This window comes from Euwallacea fornicatus, chromosome 8, assembly GCF_040115645.1.
Source record: "Euwallacea fornicatus isolate EFF26 chromosome 8, ASM4011564v1, whole genome shotgun sequence".
NCBI classification, from domain to species: domain Eukaryota; kingdom Metazoa; phylum Arthropoda; class Insecta; order Coleoptera; family Curculionidae; genus Euwallacea; species Euwallacea fornicatus.
Window position 1 is genome coordinate 122810 of NC_089548.1, and position 22208 is coordinate 145017.

The 22208-nt window shown below is 34.5% G+C and overlaps 2 protein-coding genes across 4 annotated transcripts in view; both read left to right on the plus strand.

Annotated features, from left to right (window-relative positions):
- Nucleotides 1–3819: 3819 nt before the first annotated feature.
- Nucleotides 3820–22208, plus strand: part of LOC136340845 (CKLF-like MARVEL transmembrane domain-containing protein 4) — a 28977-nt gene continuing 10588 nt past the window's right edge. The window contains exons 1-2 of one of the 3 annotated variants that reach the window (XM_066285242.1): nucleotides 19607–19901; nucleotides 19963–20143. In XM_066285242.1, coding sequence (XP_066141339.1) covers nucleotides 19988–20143 — 156 coding nt within the window. In that variant the 5' untranslated portion in view covers nucleotides 19607–19901; nucleotides 19963–19987. Of the gene's footprint in view, nucleotides 3910–19606; nucleotides 20144–22208 lie in introns of those variants that run through there. The other 2 variants (XM_066285243.1, XM_066285241.1) reach the window with 2 other exon arrangements.
- LOC136340632 (uncharacterized) lies at nucleotides 4108–15704 on the plus strand. The gene is given in 2 exon segments (XM_066284856.1): nucleotides 4108–9402; nucleotides 9405–15704. Coding segments are annotated over 2 exon segments (8439 nt in total). The 3' UTR covers nucleotides 12549–15704.

The window sequence follows — 22208 nt, forward strand, 5'->3', positions numbered from 1 at the left end:
GCAATTGATTGGAATAAATGAGTGCCGCCGCAAACTGTATATACCCGATCTAAGAATAAAGTTCTTAGTCTCCCTGAGGTAAAATAATCAGCGAAGTTAACTAAAACTCCAATCCAATGTTGGGACCTTTTTTTCCTGATAACGAATTAGAAATTATTGTGAATGAAACGAACAAATTCATTGAATCTATATCGACAAAATTTTTAAGAGAAAGATCGGTGCATTCTACGACCAAAACAGAAATTAGAGCTTTTCTTGAAATTTTATACAGGGTGTCCCAGAATGAAGGGATCAAGGCTTAACCACATATTCCTTGGTCAAAAATATATCGATACGTGTTGATATACATACAGCAGTGGTCAAAATTATAGCAACTTTTTAAAATTTAAAATAATTTAGACTTAACGGCCTAAATTCAAAATAGGTTTTGAAAATATGATAATGACTGTTGATGATAGAAATATATAACAATAAAACAATAATAATTTGTATACAAAAATAAAAAAAGATATTCATTTCGACCTGGACAAAAATATAGCAACTTTTCCAAAATAGTTATAAAGAGTAATAAAACTTCAACAAATTACAAAAGAATTGTTCAATAATTAATATTTTGTATAACACCCTCGCTGCTGAATAACTTCTGCACATCTTCGTGGCATTGAATTTATTAAATTGTTAATGTAATCGTTATCAATACTCTTCCAGGCTTTTAGAAGTGCCTGAAATAAATCCTATAAATTGGAATATGTATTATTCCGAATTTTATTATCCACATATTCCCACAAATTTTCTATGGGATTGAGATCGGGAGATTGCGATGGTCAAGCAAAAACTTCTATCCTTTCCTCTCTAAACCATTTTGAAACAAGTTTCGATTTATATTTGGAGTCATTATCTTGTTGGAAAATGCTTCTTAGTGGCATGGTTTCTTCAAAATATGGTTGTAAATGATTCCTGAGGATATCTCGGTACATGAACCGATCCATGCGATCTTCTATTTTGTGAAACGGACCCATATCAAAACCAGAGAAACAACCCCAAACCATAATCGAACCTCCTCCATGTTTTACGGTTGGTAAAACAAACTTTTTTTGCAACCTTGCGCCTTTGGGTTGTCTAACGTATGATGGGCCATCACTTTTAAATAAGTTAAATTTGGACTCATCGTTGAAAACTACCAATTTCCATTGTTCAGATGTCCAGTGTTGGTGATTCTGCGCAAACTGAAGTCGGGCTTTCACGTTCTTCTTAGACAACAATGGTTTTTTCGCTGGTCGCCTACCAAACAATCCATTTTCCACTAATCTTCTTCTTAAGTTCTTGGAACTGATATGAGCTACGCCCGTTTCCTTTAAATGTGATTTTATATGAGTAGATGATAGAAATGGATTTTTTTGACACATTCAAACTATCCATTTATCAGTTCTTTTTATAGTTTTCCTTGTGCGCCCTGAATTTTTTACAGCTGCTTCACTTTCTGTTTGTTTGAATTTGTAAATAATTCGAGATACAATTGACTTATGCACACCCAAACTCTACAATTTCGCTTTGCCGTTAGTCTCTTTTATACCGCTCAATGATAATTTTCCTGATCTCTAATGAGATTGTTTTACCTCGACCCATAATGGAAATCGTCGATTTAATTTAGAATATAAAACGTCTTTAAACACACAAGTGTGTTAATCAAGTGAAATTTTAAAATTCCAAGAGTCGCTATATTTTTGTCCGATATTGAAAAAATATGTCTTAATAGTTTCTTATAGAAATTGTTGATATTTTATTTGGATGCATTTTAAACATCAACGGTTGCGGAAGATAAATAATATAAAAAAGTATATTGGGTTTAGCCGAATAGATACATTTTATTTAAAATTTTTAAAAGTTGCTATAATTATGACCACTACTGTATATAGGAAATTTTCTTCTTTTGGAGATACAGCCCGTCAAAGTTTCACTTTTTTTTATTTTGCAAATAAGTCGAAAACGGCTGTATGGTATTTAGGCCAGGGGCTTCCTGAGTTCCTGCCTAATAGTAGTGACTGTCTCACTAGACACCCACAGAGGAATCCAAATACGCTGGCGGGGTTTCGTAATTGAGTCGAAGGACCAGACGGGCTACCGTCATAAAATAATGGAGTTCCGAAGGTTCGAGAGGGTATAGAAACTCTGTTGCACAAATCACACTAAATTTTATCCCAGACTAGTTGAAATACAGGGTTGAGTGGTGATTAAACTATTAACAGTAATGCCCGTGTATAGATCTCTGCTGCGGCGATAACGTGAGAAATTCGTAAAATTCTGTGGTCTAACTTACGAAATTGAAAGAGAAGTTGCTGTTAACGCGACGAGGTAAGAAACGGTTCTGGACCATGCTCCAAGAGGGGTAGTGCTCCTTCATGAAAAATACAGGTCCCCGAGTCTGATTGTTTCCCACGATTTCGTGGAAAAATCACCACCTTGATGCTTTCACACCATTGCTTTATCGCTAACACCCTCTGTTTCTTATGCCACTTGCGAGTTTGTTGCGACATTCCATCCTAATTTACTGCGGCCCTTTATCTATTTTACGATTTGCACTTCATAAATCAGGGTGGAAGTAAACCAGATGAAAGGTGATTAGTGCGGTATCCATGGTTTGGCACCTAATGGTACGTCGAGTTTTGGGTTCTGCTTTCTCTTTTTACTAACTTTATTACCCAGATGTTAGGACATTGCATGAGCGCAATTTTTATATTGGAGTTTCTGCAACAATACCAATACCAAGGTAATGGTATCTCGTAAAGTGGCCGAAAATCATGATTTGGCTGTGTTCAAGTAACTTAACTTGCAGATATATCCCAAATCTTGAAAGGAGTTCCATTTTGGGCGTATTCTATCAATTCCATTAATGCGGAACATAAATAACATCAAAGCCGTAATATGGTAATAATACCTTGTAAACTGAACGAAAATCAGGATTTGGCTCTGTACAAGTAACTTAACTTGCAGATTTGCTCCGAATCATGAAAAGAGTGTCATCTTGGACTTATTCAATTATTTTCATTATTACAGAACACAAATAACACCAATATCGTGAGAAGGTAATAATACTTCGTGAATTCACCGAACATCTCGGTTTGACTGTGTACAAATAACTTAACTTGCGGATTTTCCCTAAATTGTAAAAATAGTGCCATATAGGGCTAAATCTATCATTTCCATTAATACGGAACATCAATAACACCAATTCCATGATAAGGTAATGATATGTCTTGATTTGATATGTGCTTATTTTGCCAATCAGAGTCGATTTGAGCAAAACTGCATGCATCGTTACTGGGATAACGCCAAATCATGATTTTCAGTCAATTTCCGACGAAACACTCCGATTTCACGGAATTAACGATATTTAAGCTCCAGATTGATGAGAATGATAGACATTTCCCTAGATCGTACAATTTACATGATTTGGACCAAATCTGACGGTTTTAGAAGAGCCAAACTGTGGATTTGCCGTTTAAGGCCACATTATGCTTATTTCGCCAATCGGAGCCGATTTGAGCAAAGTTGCATGCAACGTTACTTGTATAATGTCCAATCATGGTTCTCCGTCAACTTACGACAAAACACTACGATATCACGAAATTAGCGATATTTAAGCTCCGGATTGATGGAAATGATGAAAATATCCCTAGATTGTAGAATTTATATTCCGTTCCTAACAAATACTTAGATAAGATAAACATAATCAATATCTATCTCAACATTAATAATAAATAATTGGCCTTTTGCTCATATCAATTATAGTTTCGCATTTCATGTGGTTAGTAATGGGTAATTTCTAGTTTTTAAAAACAGAACATCATGGCAGGAGACGTAAACTGCACAAAGGTGGACGTCGAAGTTAACTTCAAAGATGTATACGGAGTAAGAAAATTTTTAAGTTCAAAATCAAACAGAGTGCTTGCTATTCAAAGTTTGGATTACGATTCAGAGTTTGTCAAATTGAGATTAGACAATATTATCAAGCGAATTAAAACTACACAAAGCAACGAAATAAATTATTTAAATTATGAGAATGTTAGGATAGGGCTTGAGCATTTAGATATTGAGACCGTGAATGACATGTGCCTAACAAGTGCCACAGTTGGATCTGGTAAGCTACCATCTTTCTTTCTCAGCGATGAACCGGTTTTTCTTAAATGGGATGCGTTAAAAGATATTCTAGAACGCAGAAAACAAAAAGAGACGAGTGCAAGTAATGAGTTTGGTAAATTAACTATAATTGAAGTTTTGGAAACATCTAATTCGCTATTAATTGATTATTCAGAGCTATTGGAAGTGTTATTTTTTATGATCAACGAAGATCCCCTTAAAAAAATTATCTTACAGTTACCAGGGGACATTAAAGAATATTGCGCAAAATTTATTGATGTTTTTTCTCCAGAATTTTTAGTAGCAAAATCTTCTAGCTGCCTCTGTTTTGAAGACTTAGAAGAACAGACTCAAATTGAGCTCTTTGAAACGGATTTTATATCATATAAAGACAAAACTATTTCGTTAAAAAAATTTTTAGGCTATGATAATATTTCATACTCTCCACTTAGCAACATAGTAGACGCTGAAATTTTGAAAGGAATAATTGAAAATGGTGGGATTTTTGTAGAAAAGATTGATACCATTAATAACTCCTTTAATTTTGAATCAAAGTTTCATATAAATCGTACATTTTCTAAGAAAGTTGAGATAAATTCAAAAGCATTACAGAAACTAATAAAGTTGGCTCAAAAAAACTTAATTCCAGACTTGTTCCTATTTGGTGATATCAAAGATAAAAAGATTTTTAATGTAAAAAACATCGAAAAACTGGAAAACATAGCCATTTTTGATAACTTTGAAGATGCGAATACTAAATTTCAAACTGATTCCTTAAAGTACCCAGTTCATCTTATTCGTTGTGTCAATGACGGTTCACTACTCTGGGTATCATCTAAAGGTTCTCTAAAGAACGTCAGGGAATTGATGACGGTATTTAATGCCGTGACCGTTGAACAAAATGAATTAATCAACAACAACATCGTCATTCTTAGTGGTCCTCCTAGAGTAGGAAAATCTACAACCTTGATCAATATAGGCAATAATTTGTCTTTAACCTCAACTTGGGTTATCTCAATTGATTTAGCGCTGTGCCAATCCCAAATTAAACTTCTCTCTGAGTCCACTGATTCTAGCCTTGTCAGTAGCGATGTAGTAAATTTTCTTCATGGCTCATTAAGCCAAGACCCTCCAAATCATCCTCTGACCAAAGCTCTTTTAAAAGATGCCCTTTTTGGAAAGGATTCAAAACCCGTATGTTTATTGTTCGATGGATTTGACAAAACGGTTGAAAACGATAAAGTTAGATTGAAATCATTCATTAAAATGTTAGAATATTTGCATAAGAATTCTAAGGTATCAATTATGATAGCGAGTCTGCCTGAGAACAGTTATGATTTAGAAGAGGCGTTATGCACTTTTCGAACCGAATTTTTAGATTTCGAACTTGAGGTTCTAAAAGAAAATATATGTAAATTGTGGGATACAACTAATTTAACTAGTAACGAAAAGGGCTTATTACTTAAATGTATAGACTCTTTTGTGAAGTCTATCATCCATTTTCAAAATAGGAATACACGAGTGAGCGCCACAGCCCTATTGGCAATTCTTGCTAACGTCTCAAAACCTTCTGAGGCGTACTTTTCAGATTACTCTAATGTTCTAAATATTTCCAACATCTATAAAAGTTTAGAAGATCGAGAAATGAAAAAAAACAGTTCAACATTTCAGGTAATATTAGGAACAAGTATTTCAGAATATTTCCCTGAAAGCGCGGATATTCTTCTCAAAATCATGAATTTTAATTTCGAAAATGCGGGCGTTCAAAAATCTCAAGAAAAATTGCCATTTGACAACGGTTTAGTTGACTATGTAATTGCAGATACTTTAGTAAAACTTTTTAGTCAACAACCCATGAGGATAAATATGGAAGACTTCGTTAACTTAACGATGTCGCGTGTTTTGTTAGAACCGAATTACAGCGCGATAAGGCTATTCATGAATAATTTGTGCAAGGATACAGTCAATAAGTTACCGAAAGGATTTATAGATAATTTAGTGAAACTGTCGAATAAAGGAAAAAATGTGTTTCGTAATGTTCAAGATGAATGGGCACTATACATCCTCATAAAAGAAGGTTTATTCGAATTGGTGAATATGTTCTTAGACGAGCTGTTTCTTAAAAGACTGTGGATGCTATTTAACCGCCCTGATAAAAAAGGAGAAACAGTTTTATCGTTGTTAATTAAGCATAATGGTGAGAAATACATCAAAAGAATGTTTGAAGTTACTATGCCGAAATGGAAAATGTGCCTAAAAGAACTTATACAGCTTACTCTTTTGTGGCAATTACGAAACGATAAACATTTATTAGTAGAAAACTGTTCAATTTTTAATGTAATTCATGAATTCGATCCTAAATTAGAGGGTAAAATCCTTAAGTTCCAAACCCTAAGTAATAGCTGTTTTGATTTATGTCGTAATGGTAATTTAAAGGAATTAAAAAATGTTTTCAACAAGAGAGAAAGTGAGTCTGGAATACGATTCATCATCCAGAAACCCTGTAGTAATAAATTCACGTTTACAACCATGCTGCATATTGCAGCGGAGAACGGTCACTTAGATGTGGTCAAATACCTCACTGAAAAAAATCCTGAGGCAGTTCGTTCATTGGATAAAGATTGCGCCACTCCCCTTTTCAATGCTGCTTCAAGGGGCCACTTTGAAATCGTGAAATATTTAATTCTCAAAAGAGCAGATGTACATTTTAAAGATAAATATTCTAGAACAGCCCTGCTGTTGAGTGCAAAAAATGGCTTTAAGAGTATCGTGGAATATTTTATAAAAGAAACAAAAGGATTATTGGAGGTTAGTGATAGAAATGGTATCAGCCCATTAGAACATGCTGCCAAGGAGGGACATATGGATGTAGTACGTCTCTTATTAGAAAACAATTGCGACATAAATCACCGAGATCGATTTGGATGGAATGCATTAGCATGGGCCGTGAGATTTGACCGATTCGAAGTGGCTACCTTTTTAATAAGTCAAGGGGCTGATTGGGATATTTTGGATCATCATGGAATGAATTTGGTATACATTGCTGTGAAAGCTCAAGCGTGGAACATCGTCAGATATTTAACGTTTTGTTGCATAGACGTAAACATTCCTGACTTTAATGGCGTAACCCCCCTTGAACGTACAATAAACGCTGGCAAATGGGATATGGTGGAGTATCTAATTTCCGAGGGTGCAAAAATCAAACGAAATCATGAGACTGCATTTGATCCTATTGGCATTGCATTAAAGAATAAAAAAATCCACATAGTAAAGTTCATGGTGGAACGAGGAGGTGAAGTGAACCATCTTACTTCTGAAGAACAAAGACAAATTCTGGATGCGATAGTCTCTTCAGAAACGGATACGCCAGGCAAAATAAAAAAACTAATGGAGGCAGGCAATGAGACTCTTATTGATTTATTCATTCGACAAAAGGGACTTTATGATACAGAAAAAGCAGAAGAACTTGAAGCATACTTGGCAGAGGGTTACCAAGAATTTGTCAGTATTTGGAAAGTATGTTTGTCTAAGAAAATGCAAATTTTTATTGAAAGTGCTTTGGTAGATTTACGTGGCAGGAGACGGCTGAAACATCTTTCGGATTCCGAAGTTAAAAAACGTTTGCAATTGATACGCGACGAAATTAAGATTATAGAGAAAGATTTAGCGGAAGTTAATCTAGTTAAGGATAACAGCGAATTCCTCTCTAGAAGTACATTCATCTGTAAACAAATCAGTATGATAAAAAATCATAAATATTCGAAAAACCTTGAACTTCCCTTTGAGGAGATCGAATTTAATATCACAATGTTTATAAAATTTTTTCTTAAACCGGAGCGTGATGATCATTGTTATAGATTAATTTTAGATCAAGATACAATTGTTGAGAGTTTATCTGCCTTTGCCAATGAAATCGATACACCCGGTACAGCATCTTTCGAGAAATTAAAAGATAACTATAGGATCGTGCGTGATATCTATTTCCTGAGACGAATTTCTACTTACGTGTCTAATGCTTTATCCATAACAGGCATTTCTAAAGACCTAAAACCCTTTGCATTATTAAGATGTTTGCAAGTTATTGGGGAGAGTTTAAAAAATTCGAAGACTTCCCCGAACTTGTCTGATGATATTCATGAATATCTATTTTATGCAGCACCGGAAGGATTGAAAACTATTTGCACTTCGTTACGCGATTCTCTTTCTCATTATCACACTTTAAGGGCGAAGACAAAATTAGAGGAAAATTTAAGAGACGATGAAATGTATTTTAGCAGCGTGCAAAATGATTTAAAGAAAATTAAGCCTGAGATTGATTTTATTCTCTCTAAGAAAAAGAAAGATGCCGTAGAGAGATTTCTTATGAAATATGGAGAGTATCAACTCAAACAAGGTCCGGTTCATAATCTTTTTCGATATATTGACTGGATAGCGGGTCAAGAGTTGAATATAGGGCCTTACCAACAATCTGAAGAAGTAAAAGAAATTAAGAATTTAATAGAGACGCTACGAAAAATATTGCATCGTGATGCAAATGGAACAAAACTAGTAAATGGTCTTGGACTAGAAATCGATATAATTGAACAAAATAAGTTGGAACGATTGAGTTTATATCAAACATCTTATTATCACTTCTTCAATATGTGTGGAAATGCGAATGATCAAATATTGGCTTTTAATTTACTTAAGGAGTTTTCTATTAAAACAAAGGACACAAAATACAACAAAGCATTAAACTTTATAGAACAATTAGAAGCTATGTTTAACGCTAATATAACTTACAATCAACTCATGAGGATTTGCATTAAATTACGTTATCTAATGAATTTTGAAGTAAACAGTGTCAAAAAATTAGAAGACCTGCGAATGCATCTGCATGACACCTCAACACAAAATGAACTTAATGTTATAGAATGCTCATTCAATAAAATAGAGGAAATGTTAGAAAACCAAGACAAAAAAAATTTTCAAGATTATATTAAGGACAAGAAATTAATATACAACACGATTCTAAAAATTCGGCAGAATATGGAAGATGGTAAAGAAATTTTGCATTCATCGGACATTGAAAACAGTATGAAGAATCAATTGTTAAAAAACATAGACGATAAACAAACATTTAGCAGCCTTGCAGGACAAATAGATTTATTAAGTCAACTACAAAAAAGTGTTAAACGGAATTGTTTTTACGAAGGGTTGAAAAAGTTTTTCACGAGAATAAAAAAGCTCATATTAAAGACACTGTTCAAAAGTTCATAGAAGATGAAGAGGAAGAGCTTAGGAAAATTGAACGTGAAAAATATTCAATATTACGGAAAGCTATAGAAAATGATGAAAATGATATCTTCAAGAATGAATTTTTATGTTTGGCAACAGAAATGCTACTTTTGGATGTCTCAGATGCACTCATAGCCAAGCATGTGTTGCCTGACTATTCATCATCTTTTGACGATTCAGCTCCTATTTTGATCAATAAAAGCCTGCGAAACTATTTAGCTCATGGTAGCATACTTATAGACACTTTACCCTTTGACCCAAGAAAATCGATTCTTTCTGCTATTAGATTTTACAAAGCTAATTATTCGATTTTATTTAAGAAATCCGACAATTCAAAACCTTTTGCTCAAGAATATTCTCTCAACGCCAGTAAATTGGAGCCAAACCTATCCCAATTTGGAGAAAATGTTTCGAGTAATCTAATAGCCAAAGGGATGCAATGCCAAAGGGATGTAATGAGAACTGATGATGTTGAACGATTTACAAAGCTGAAAGTAATAAACACGTTTCCGTGCATGTACAATTGTTGTATTTCCGCAGCAGCAGCAAATGCGGTTAAAATCTTTAAACATATATTAGATAAAATAATTTCACACTCTGGCACTATACATATAGATATTTTGCTTCCCGCAATAATACACGCAGCAATGGGTAATTTCGAAAAAATTCTTCAAGTTATCATACAGTATATAAAGTCAACTTTTGTACAAAAACCATCTTTTAAATATCTGGAATTGATTAATCGTCTGATCGCAAAAGGATTAATGTCAATTGAGTCTAGGAAAATATATATCGGAAATACCATAATGGATCTTGCAATTCCGCCCTATGAAAAACTTAAAGCTTTTCGAGTATTGGCTCTAATATTAGCAATTAAAATGAGTTCTATCGATTTTTTCAGATTACTTTTTGAGTGTTATTGTAACAAATCCCTAAGCTCGACTTTGGTGTTATCTATTGCTATTGCTGTAGAAAATGGAAACCAAGACCTTGTTAATGAAATATTGATTAAGAATATGAATATTAAAAAAAAGACACTGAAAACAAAGTCTGAGTATAGAAACGTCGTACGTTTAGCTGTTGCAAATGGCGATCCGATAATTCTAAGATTATTATTAAATTGGCTAAAACACAATAAGATTCCAATATCTGATAATGAAAATATACTTATCTGTACGGTTTACGGGCATGTAGATATATGTAAAATACTATTGAAAAATGATGTAGTAACGAATATTAATTTCACCGATGAGAATAAAAATACCGCCCTTCATATTGCGGCATCGAAAGGCCATCACAAAATTATCGAAGTTCTTTTAAAGTACCGCGCCAACGTTAATGTCCTCAATAACAACAATTACAGCCCTCTTTGTTTAGCTATAGTCAGGGATAATAAAACAGCCATTGAACTATTATTAAAAAATAATCGTTATATTAATGAACCTTCTGATATTCTAGGATTAACTCCCCTGCTCTTGGCGTCCTTGCAAGGAAGAGCAGATATCATAAAGATTCTTCTACAAAGCGGTGCTGACATTAACCAACTTACAACAGATAAGAATTCTGCTCTTCATTTGGCAGTTTCATCAGAAAATGATGAAGCAGTTGAATTATTATTGTCAAAACGTGATAATTGGGATACAGTTAATTCAAATTTTCACGGACCACTACATAAAGCTGCTCTTCTTGGAAACGACAATATAGTAAATTTGTTACTAAAACACGGCGGTGATGTTAATTTCATGAATCAAAATAAAGTTACACCTCTTCATATAGCTGCAGAAACGGGCCATGATGAAATAGTGCGAACATTATTAACCCACAAAGCCAATGTAAACTCGCTAAATGTAGACGGATATTCGGCATTGCACTTTGCGGCACTAAATGGCCATGATACCACTATTGACGTGCTATTGGCCTTCAATGCCGATGTTTATGCCACTTGTTCTAAAAGCAATAATACTGCCCTTCATTTCGCAGCTAGATATGGCAACGAGAAAATTGTGAAGTTATTAATGCCAAAGTATAAAGATGCTAGTATTGCCCGAAAGCATGGTGCTACACCTCTTCACGAGGCTGCTCGCTATGGACATATAAACGTTGTGAAGTTCTTGAGAAAGAAATGCGATATTAATATTAAAGATAATGAGTCATTTACACCGCTCCATTTGGCTGCTTTTAACGGTCACAAATTAGTAATAAAAGAGTTGATCAAAATGGGTGCAGATGTAGATATTGCTACAAAATCCGGCGTTACACCATTATATTTGGCAGTACAAAATCAACATGAAGATGCTGTTAAGGTGCTTTTAGACCATGGAGCAAAAGTTCAAATAAATGAAGATATGCGTAATAATTTGTTCTTGTTGGGGATTTATAGTTGTATTCACATTAATAATTGCAAAATATTACAATTATTAATAAGCAATAGAAAAAACTGTGTAAATGATTTTTGTAACAGCGCAACACTTCTTCATTGGGCGGCAAAATATGGTGACGCGAAATGTTGCAAAGTTTTATTAGAAAATGGGGCTGAAGTAAATAAATTCTCACAAGACAGTTTACAAGTTACACCCCTACATATCGCTGTCCAATGCAATAAGATAGAAATTGTGACTCTACTTTTAAATAATATTAGACAGTATGATGCTATTAACGAACAACATCAAACGGCATTACATATAGCTTCTTACAATGGCTACAGGGACATCGCTAAAATATTACTACAGAAAGGTGCCAAAATTAATAGAAAAGACAGAATGGGCATGACACCTCTTCATTACTCTGTTGAATATGGACATAGTTCGATTCTAGCTTTGTTGTTAAGTTTTCACGCTAACCTATGCACGCCAAATAATGAAAAATATTCACCTCTTCATACGGCTACGAAAAATGGAAATGATAAAATCGTGAAAACTCTGTTGAGTCATGAGGCTGTGGTCGATCAAAAAGGGCCAAACGAGATGACATCTCTTCATATTGCGTGCCAATGCAACCATAAACGAATAGTTGAATTATTAATTCACTATAAAGCCGATGTCAATGCTGTGGATAAGAATTCAAAATCGCCACTCTACTATGCCGATGAGAAAGGTCACTCGGAGATTGTATCAATTTTGTTAAAAAAATGGTAGATTTCTATTCATAAGTAAAGACTAAGTATGAAATTTTTTTTATGTATTCTTGAGTAGAAATAATTTTAGGAAAACTGCCAATTTCTTAATACTCAAAAATAACGATAGCAAGAATTTAAGAATTTAACATGTCGCAATCGACTTAATGGCAAAAAAATATGTATGTACCGCGTGTACAAAACTCGTACTACCCAAAAACGTACTACCCATAGTCGCGTTTTCGGTGATCGATAATTCCCATTAACTTCTCTTTAATAGTTCACTATTAACACTTTGAAGTATCTGCAACTTTTTGAGCTTTTCTATATCTACCCAACAAAACTCTCTCTTATGCATGTAGGTAATAATTTGATACCCCAAACGTTCTAAAACTTCTCGGGTGGTTTATTTGCCCGCTTACAAATCACTGAGACACTCTCCTGTTGGAGATTTGTGCCCTTCCTGAATCTGCACTCTTTTTAAAGATTTTTGTTCCGAATAGAGGAATTGCCATTGGTATTTCAGATGTTGACCCAGATAAATTTTCACGTTTTTTCTAAGAGTCTACGGGAATTCTTTGAACTTTGTATGATGTCGTTACCAACTCCCGTGGATAGTACAGCTACGCTAAGTCATCCTCCTGGTAACCTCGCCAGTTGATCTTTATTCAATCACTCATTCCAGACTAGTCCTCGAACACTAACTTCCTTTTGGAATGTTCCATAAGTCTTCTGAGGCTCGACATGTCAAATTCGCTAAATCCTCAATTTTTCTTCAATATTTGGCACTGTTAATGACGCAATCCTCTTCACACTGATGTACTGGTGAGGTGATGTTATGATGAATTTAAAGTTTTTACTGTTTTTTGTTTTTACCTCCAGAACCCTATGAAAAATAGTTTATGCTTTTCCGACGCCTGATTTCCGAGTGTTGTTTTTTTTTCCATCATCAGTTCCTGATGCTTTATATTCGAGACCGCGCATTTCCAGTTTTTTTCCTTCTTACTATAACGTATGTCTTGTTATTTCTTCCACTCCAGATACCTCAAAGTGAATATTACACAGAGTATCCCAAAAATAATAGGATAGAGAGCAACGGCAGATTCCTGCCATAAAAATCTTAAGATAAGCCCAATTGTTGAATTCCAAAAGTTGATATTAACAAAGATATAGGGTGTTAAAGTTTCAATGATCTTTTTTGATTTTATTTCATATCTTTACGGACTTATGATATTGAAATTTGGTAAACGAGCTAGTGTTGTCAGTTTTGTCGTAGCTCAAAAGGGACGCCACTTGAAACCGTTTTGGCTAGTTAAAAGGGCTCTCTTTTTTTTCTAATCAGCTCTAGTAACCCTATTGATAAAAAATATTATTCGGTTTAACAATCTAGATAAAAAAGTATACCTGTTAGTAGCCTCCAAACTTGATTGTTTTTGAGATATTTGCTAATTTCATGTCTCATTGATTTTCGTATGTATTCTCGAATAGATCCGAGAACTGGCGAAGTCAAAAGAAGTAAGTAAGGGTTTGTTTTGTTCACATGAGCGCCATCTTTAAACTGAACACCAACTTGTTAGTGACAGAGTCGTAACTTGTCAAAGTCGCTACTCATTTTTTCTTTGAAATTGGTTGAAATTGAAATTTTTCTATGTTATACATATTATACATTATGTCGAGACATAAGCTGTTTTTAAAAACAGAGATGAAAGAAATGCGTTATGGTACGCTCAAGCAAACTTCAATGGGGAAAAAGTTTGTCGCAGATATCTTGAAATTTAACCAAACAGGAAGCAGTCCAACAAACAGTAAATTATTTAAAAGTATATATATACAGGGTGGCCCATTGAAAACGAAACAGAGGCATTTGCGGGTACTTAGAAATGTATATTTGAAAAATGCTCGGACACGTAAACTTTATATTCGAGGGGGACACATTATAAACGTATACTCGCTCCTTTCACTTCAACACCCTAGCCGGGGTGAGTTAAACCCTTAAAATCTTAAATGGAAAGTATGGTGGAGTAGCACCTTGTTTGAAAGGTCTTTCGATTCTCGTTATAATGATACCCAAATTAACTAACTTTTATTCAGTAGTTTTCGAGAAATTTGGAAAAATGTGATTAAATTGCCAACAAGTGGAATGCTCTGTCAAAATCGTAAATTAGGAAAATTAATAGTAAAACATTAACAAAAGTTCTTTTAATTGATAAGATACTCAAACTGTTCACCATTAGCTTCCATACAGTAATACAAGTTCTGTTCAAAACGAGTCCTAACATTTTGAAGCATCTGTGGAGTTATCAGACGGCATTCATTAACAATTCGTCGTCGCAATTCTACCAGAGACTCCGGTTCTGTTGCGTAGATCTTGCTTTTTAAATGGCCCCATAAGAAGAAGTCTAATGGAGTCAAGTCTGGAGACCTAGCCGGCCACTCTATAGGACCTCTTCGCCCAATCCATTTTTTTTTATTATTCGAAAGCAATAACAATTGGTGAAATAGTACAACTAAACTTAATCTGGTCAGTTTACAAATAATAGTCACTACTGATTATTTTCCTAATTTAAGATTTTAACAGAGCATTCCACTTGTTGGCAATTTAATCACATTTTTCCAAATTTCTCGAAAACTACTGAATAAAAGTTAGTTAATTTGGGTATCATTATAACGAGAATCGAAAGACCTTTCAAACAAGGTGCTACTCCACCATACTTTCCATTTAAGATTTTAAGGGTTTAACTCACCCCGGCTAGGGTGTTGAAGTGAAAGGAGCGAGTATACGTTTATAATGTGTCCCCCTCGAATATAAAGTTTACGTGTCCGAGCATTTTTCAAATATACATTTCTAAGTACCCGCAAATGCCTCTGTTTCGTTTTCAATGGGCCACCCTGTATATATACAGGGTTATTCAGATTCGACGCTCATCATTGAGATCTCAGTAACCATAAGAGATACGAGGTGAGTTAAATTGGGGCGAAGTTGTACAATTTGGAGCTCAATAAAATGCCCTTTCAAAATTTGGAAAATTCCGATTACTTCCGGAGGTATCCGTAAAAAACCGAAATTTTGAAAAAGCGTTTCTTTTCTTTTCTGATGTTATTTGAAAAGATAATTAAAAACGAATGGCACATTATAATTGCCACTTTTTTATTTTATTATCTTTTATTTTTTTTATTTTGTAAGGCTTGTAGTTATTTCTATTCAGTATTTTCCAAACTTTAGTCTGTGGTAAATGTACTTCAAATGCTATTTCATTTGTAGATTTTCTCAGATGGGCGTTAATCTGAAATTGTTTTTAATACTAATACGTAAATTTATGCTTTTGTTTTAAAAATAAACCTGTTCCAAAACTTGATTAGCACCTTTTTCGCTAATTTTAGTACCATAATTGTTTCTTGACTTTTGAAAAGAACCATATTCAACTAAATTTCGTTCCAACCTGGAAAAATAGGGGTAATGTGGTTGTCGCCTGTCCGGAAATTCTTGAAAGTATGCTTCAGTTGTCGCATGGAATTTCGGTGATTAATGAAATAAAGTCTTAACATATCCCGATTTTCTTCATTGGTAAAACTCATTTTTATTTAAACACAGTAAAGGGATATCACACTTTAAATATCTCGTATAACTAATGTATCAATTATATTTGTGACAGTAATTGTTTCCATAGTATCCTTGTTCTTGTTTTCCAAAGCACAATAATTTTTTAAAATATTTTCATCAAATTGCAGGTTGCAGAAAATCTAAACGTTAAATTTCAAATATGATTTCACTATTTGGTAGAAGATAAAAATTGGCAATTATAATGTGCCATTCGTTTTTAATTATCTTTTCAAATAACATCAGAAAAGAAACGCTTTTTCAAAATTTCGGGTTTTTGCGGATATCTCCGGAAGTAATCGGAATTTTCCAAATTTTGAAAGGGCATTTTATTGAGCTCCAAATTGTACAACTTCGTCCCAATTTAACCCACCTCGTATCTCTTATGGTTACTGAGATCTCAAGGATGAGCGTCGAATCTGAATAACCCTGTATATATACAAAATCTTTATTTCTGACGAAATGGGCTATCGACCTTTTGGTCTGTCTGTCCTTGAGTGTATACATTTCATTTTAGGGTCTCACTATATGCAATTTTCCTTAAACTAGGTGTTGTATAAGCGGGAATAATGCAGGGGGTAAGGGAATAAGGTGTTAGGATAGGGTTTATGTTTGGAGGTGTTCTAAGAGGGTGTTTGTGGGAGAATGGAAGCGTGATTGTCTAGTTTGTCTTGTTAGGCACAGTGGGGTCAGTAGTGCTAGATTGTGAGGATTGTTTTTCCATTTTGTTTGGATGTGTTGTAGTCGTTCCGTTATTCTTGTCATGTGCGTGCGTTCGTATAATAGTTGGTTAAATGGGTTGTGTAGTGGGTTTTTGGGGTTTCTTATTTTTGTGATAGTTCGTAGGTCTTTTCCGGTGCGTTTGCTCTTAGGATGTGTCCGTATTCCAGGAGTGGTCTGCATATGGATTGGTATATTTTTGTTGCGATCTTTGTGCTGATCCCTTTGTCTTTATGTTAGTGACCGGAATATTTAAAAGTATTTATGACCGATTGCCGAAATTGGATCACTGCAACCCAACGCAGATACTACGGATCGACCAAAAGTTGTTACTCCAGACTAAAGAGAATCCGGAAAATCCTGTTATAAATTCTAGAAGTTATAGAGAAGGCTAAAATATTCCTAACGTCCTTCGTTACCATGTTATTCGCTTTCAATGTAAGAAGTTAAAAAAACTATTTTTGCTGTACCTTTTAAAGAATTATCATGGTGACAATGAAAATTTGGCAGTTTATATAACTCATAGTTGGACTTATTTTCATGTATAAACAGATATTTTATATCATATAGGGGAAGTCAAAATTTTTTCATTTAAACTAGTTCATTTTTTAGTGAGTTAACGAAATCGATATTTTTCTAGCTGGATTTTTTCATATTTTTGCAACAAAAAAGGTATAACTTGCTTTAATCGATATCTTGTTTATTGTATTGTATCTAGTTTTTGAGAAAACAACATTTTATTATCAACAACCACCATACCTGCCAACAATTTGAAATCAAATAAAATTGTAGTATATTTAAAAAATGGTACGTGTTACAGCTAAAGTTATAAAAAATATTAATGTCAACATTCAATGTGATTAACATTACTTATTTTAATAATATCTTGGAGTTTAACAACGAGGAGTATGCAGATATGCATCTGATGGTCGGGCTTGCAAAAAGTAATGCCGTCGAGGCTGTTGTGTTGCAATCCGAGATGTTCATATTAAATACTTTTGATAACTTTAGCTGTAATATATACTTTTTTTTTCATGACAAACTGCTATTTTATTTGATTTCAAATTGTTGGCAATCCTACAGGCTCTGAAAACCATAAATGGCGGAAATCACAAAATTGCTATTTGCACTAATTCTCTAGCATCTCTAGAATCTATAAGAGCTCTTTATAGCAGAAATCCATTGGTAGAGGAAATACAAGACACGTGCCACAACCTCATCACAAAAATTAACACAGTGCATCTAATATGGATCCCATCCCACATAGGTATCCCCGGTAACGAGGAAGCGAACACAGCAGCAAATCCAAATCAACCATAAAAGAATATACAATTGCCTCATGATCTCATACCCTACTACAAACGGAAAATGGGCGGAAAGTGGCAAAACATGTGAACTCAGGCAAATACAAAACTAGGACAAATTGAAAAGACAATTAGAAAAACACAAATCTTCACAGATAATAGGAAGGACCAAACTCTAATGAGAAGACTGCGAATTGGCCATACCAAAATAACGCACGGATATTTGTTGGAGAGAGAAGGGCCACCACAATGTAACCCTTGCGGGGTAATATTCACCTGCAGTCATTTTGTGGTAGAATGTCCCCAGTACCATAGTTACCGGGAAAAACACGGTATTGGTCCTGACTCAAATGAGAATCTCACAATGCCAAAGAAAAGCAAGGATGTTGTAAACTTTCTGAGAGATGTGGGTCTGTACGGACTCATATAGTACGGTCCTGCTGCAGGGCACTTCATGGGGAGTGTTATAATAGTGGTGTAATATAATGATGATAATAATTGTTCTAACCTGTTGTCCTAAGTAACTATTATATATCTATGTAATTGCATTAAGTACCAATAACCTCGCTGTTGAGGCACTGAAATTTAAATTTAAATTACAAAAAAAAAATTGTTGGCATTTATGGGGCACTTTGGTAATAAAATGCGAAAATTCTCAAAAACGGTACAAAATATCGATTAAAGCAAAGTCTACCTTTTTATAGGAAAATTATGAAAAGAACAATTTATGAAAAAAAATGCTGATTTTATTAACTTGCTGAAAAAATAACTAAATTTAAATGAGAAATTTCGACTTCCTCTGTATACGGAAGACATATAAAACATATGTTTACGTATGAAAATAAGCATGACTAAAAGTTATTTAAACCACCCAACTTTCATTGTGAACATGATAATTGTTTGGAAGTTACTGCATAAACAATTTTTTGTTAAGGAAGGCCGCTAGGAATTTTTTTTATAAAGTACTAACATTATTTTAACATTCTCAATAACCCTCAAGATTTATGACGTGACCTTTCCAGACACCTTATATCATTTAAATTGTAAATGAGAAGTAAATAATCAAAACTGCCTCTTCTTAAACAATGCCAATAATTTTCGATTTTTGCAAAAACGTATACCTTATTTTGAGACAGAAGAAATATGTATATTTATAGATATAGAATAAACTAAATACCTAAATAAATTAAGTGAATTGTCTATCTAAGTATAAGCTCATATTTACTGTTAATTTTTTATTTTGATAGTTCATTTGTCTTGTGGCAGTACATGTAGTAAAGGCGTCAATACGAATCAACAAATTATATGTAGTCATTATACAGAATGGCTGATTTTGATTGCCAATGCAGTCAACTGCCTCCAACTTCGCAGGCCCTATACTTGATAAGTACAATTTCCTATTATTAAAAATAGTCAAACTCTGCAAGCGTCACTCTGGGCATTGGCTAATTAGCCGCTTACTAATTCTGATTCTACAATTAATAAGTTTCCATTGAATTCCATCACGCAATTTCCATTGATAAAAAAATCAAGACGATCGAAAATGAGGACTTGATCGTCCTCATTTCCTCTGCGACGGTCTAGTCCTGCAAAGTGTGGTCCTGCTGCCCACTACGACGAAGTTGATACCCATCGCGATGCCGACACTTGGTGGCCTTCTCCGTAGTAGCAGTTTCACCTTTTGCTGAGCCCGAACAGGCTGCAGCATTTTCAACTCGTTCTTAACTAGAAATTGCCGTGTCGGCGCGCTCGGGTAATACATAACAGGTGTTCCGTTAATTTGCCGTATCGCAGCCAACATTTTCGAATTTCAGCCCGAAGTTCACGAAACGGAGTCTAATGATGACCGAAACCGTGGTGAACGTGCAAGAAGCGCCCAACAACAATGCCGCGCCAAATAAGCCACAAGGGGGCAACGATCAGCCCCTGGCTTGGATTAAAATTAACGTGGATTACTTCAAAACTACACCTGGATTGCTCAAGATAGCCGAATTTGTAAGTATGAAATCAGTACTTTTGGTCAATCTATCATTGGCGCGGCTTGTACGAAAATAGGCGACGATCTAATGAGTGTGACCTTATTATACAATCTATTTACCACATAACATTGAAACTGTGTTTACCGAAGTAAATGCAATTATCAGCAGCAAGTCGAGGAGACTAATTTCTGTTCACACACCTTGCAATGCGGCGTGTATGTACCTGCACCTATACCGGGGGATATGGAAAGCTTGGGTAAACTAACTCATGTTCTAGCGGTCTCAGCGTTTTACCATTAATGCCTGCATTCTACAACCGACAGAAATAACGTTAAAATGAAAAGTGATGTGGCACCTCTATTGTTCGCTCTTAGTTGCCCCAAGTGAAGACAAACAATGAAAAAGATCTCGGATTAAACGTTTGACCATTGCGTGGTTTATAACTTTTTTTTCATGTTTCAATTTTCAATGTACTCAATACCACTGTGTAACTGAACAAGTTACTTTGTGTCACATTACGACAGTCATAAACCAATGTATTTTCTGACTGCTCACACACCTATACTGTGTGTTCAAGATAAGGATGTCCGGCGTGGGGATCCCGTAAATGGTAAGAGATACAGATTTGGTTAAATGGACGAAAAGGTATACATTCAAGGACATAGTTTCACTGTTAACTTATTCAGTCATTTCGAATTTTTTCCGTTTAAATTTCTTTTCGCCTATCATTTTCTAGTTGATGAATAATATAAATATTTATTTAATCTAAAATATTAATTAACCACCACGTTTTCGTACGAAATGTTTTCATTTTAAGTATTTATTTATTATTATTTTATTTTCCTGACATTTAAATTGACTTTGAGTCTATTAACGTTTTCTATTTTCATATGAGCGCTAATAAGTCTTGAAAAACATTGTGATTCTTGATTTCAATGAAAAAAAAAATGTCAGCCTTTCGCATCTCCATCACTAATGTCTGAAACGGTTCAATAACACCTCTGAATCGGTTACGAAAATCTGAATTGAATTCAACTAACCAACTACCAAATAATGCGTGAATTGAATTCATGTTCATCTATATTTTCCTCAGCATGAACCGAAGCATTAGAAGATAGATCTAATAAAACCATTACATCAGAATGACTTTTTCGATCAGAAAAGCCACAACGAGTTGTAATTTTCAATGTAGCATGTAGAGTGAGTCAATACTGTAGCGAATTTTTAAAATATATTAGTAATTGTCATTGGCACCGAGCCCTATTTTAGTAACTATACTTAAAGTTAAAGATACTTACGCACCTTTAGTTTCCTTAAGGTACATTTCTTACTTAAAGTGAGGTATCTATTTTTTATCTCGAGGAATATATTCTAAAGAGAGTCTCCTGTTCTGGCGACCGGATAGTGTGGGTTTCCCCGGGGCGTCTACCCACTAAAAACCTCGGGTTTCCATTCCTGCAGCCTGTACCGATCCGGAATTGTTCCCAGGAGATAAAGCGTGAGTATCGAAGAACCTTAGAAAGCCTTAGAAAATTGGCTTTTGCGTTGTTCTCCTCCAGTTTATTTGTTGTGGTCATTCTTTTTCGTTGTCTCAAGGGCTTCGGAGTCATTGCACCCCCATTATGTGGCACATTCCTTCCTTCGATTAGGATTCGGGTGGTTGTCCCTCTTGTGGGGCACGCTCCATGTCTTCCCTTTATCTCGTCAGCGCAGAAATGGCGCTCTTGCAGCGGTTCCAATTTCTTTTTGCATTCTAATATTCTGTCGATACGAAATGTTGACGTCAAGTTATTTACACATCTGATTAGGATGTATCTAAAAAAAGGGAGGTGCCTAACTTTAGCCACACCTACCTTTAGTAATTCAAAAACTTAAATTCATATATGACGTAAATGATTGCGAATTGTCAATGTCAAAAAAATTATAAATTAATATCAACGATTTCACGGTCAACTATCTTAAAATTGCAATGTCGGATTAAAAAAAGACTATAAATCCGCCATTTTGAAAAATAACTGTCTACTTATTGATATCATTTAAAGATTTAAAAAAGACCATTTTAAATAAGTTATAACATACTG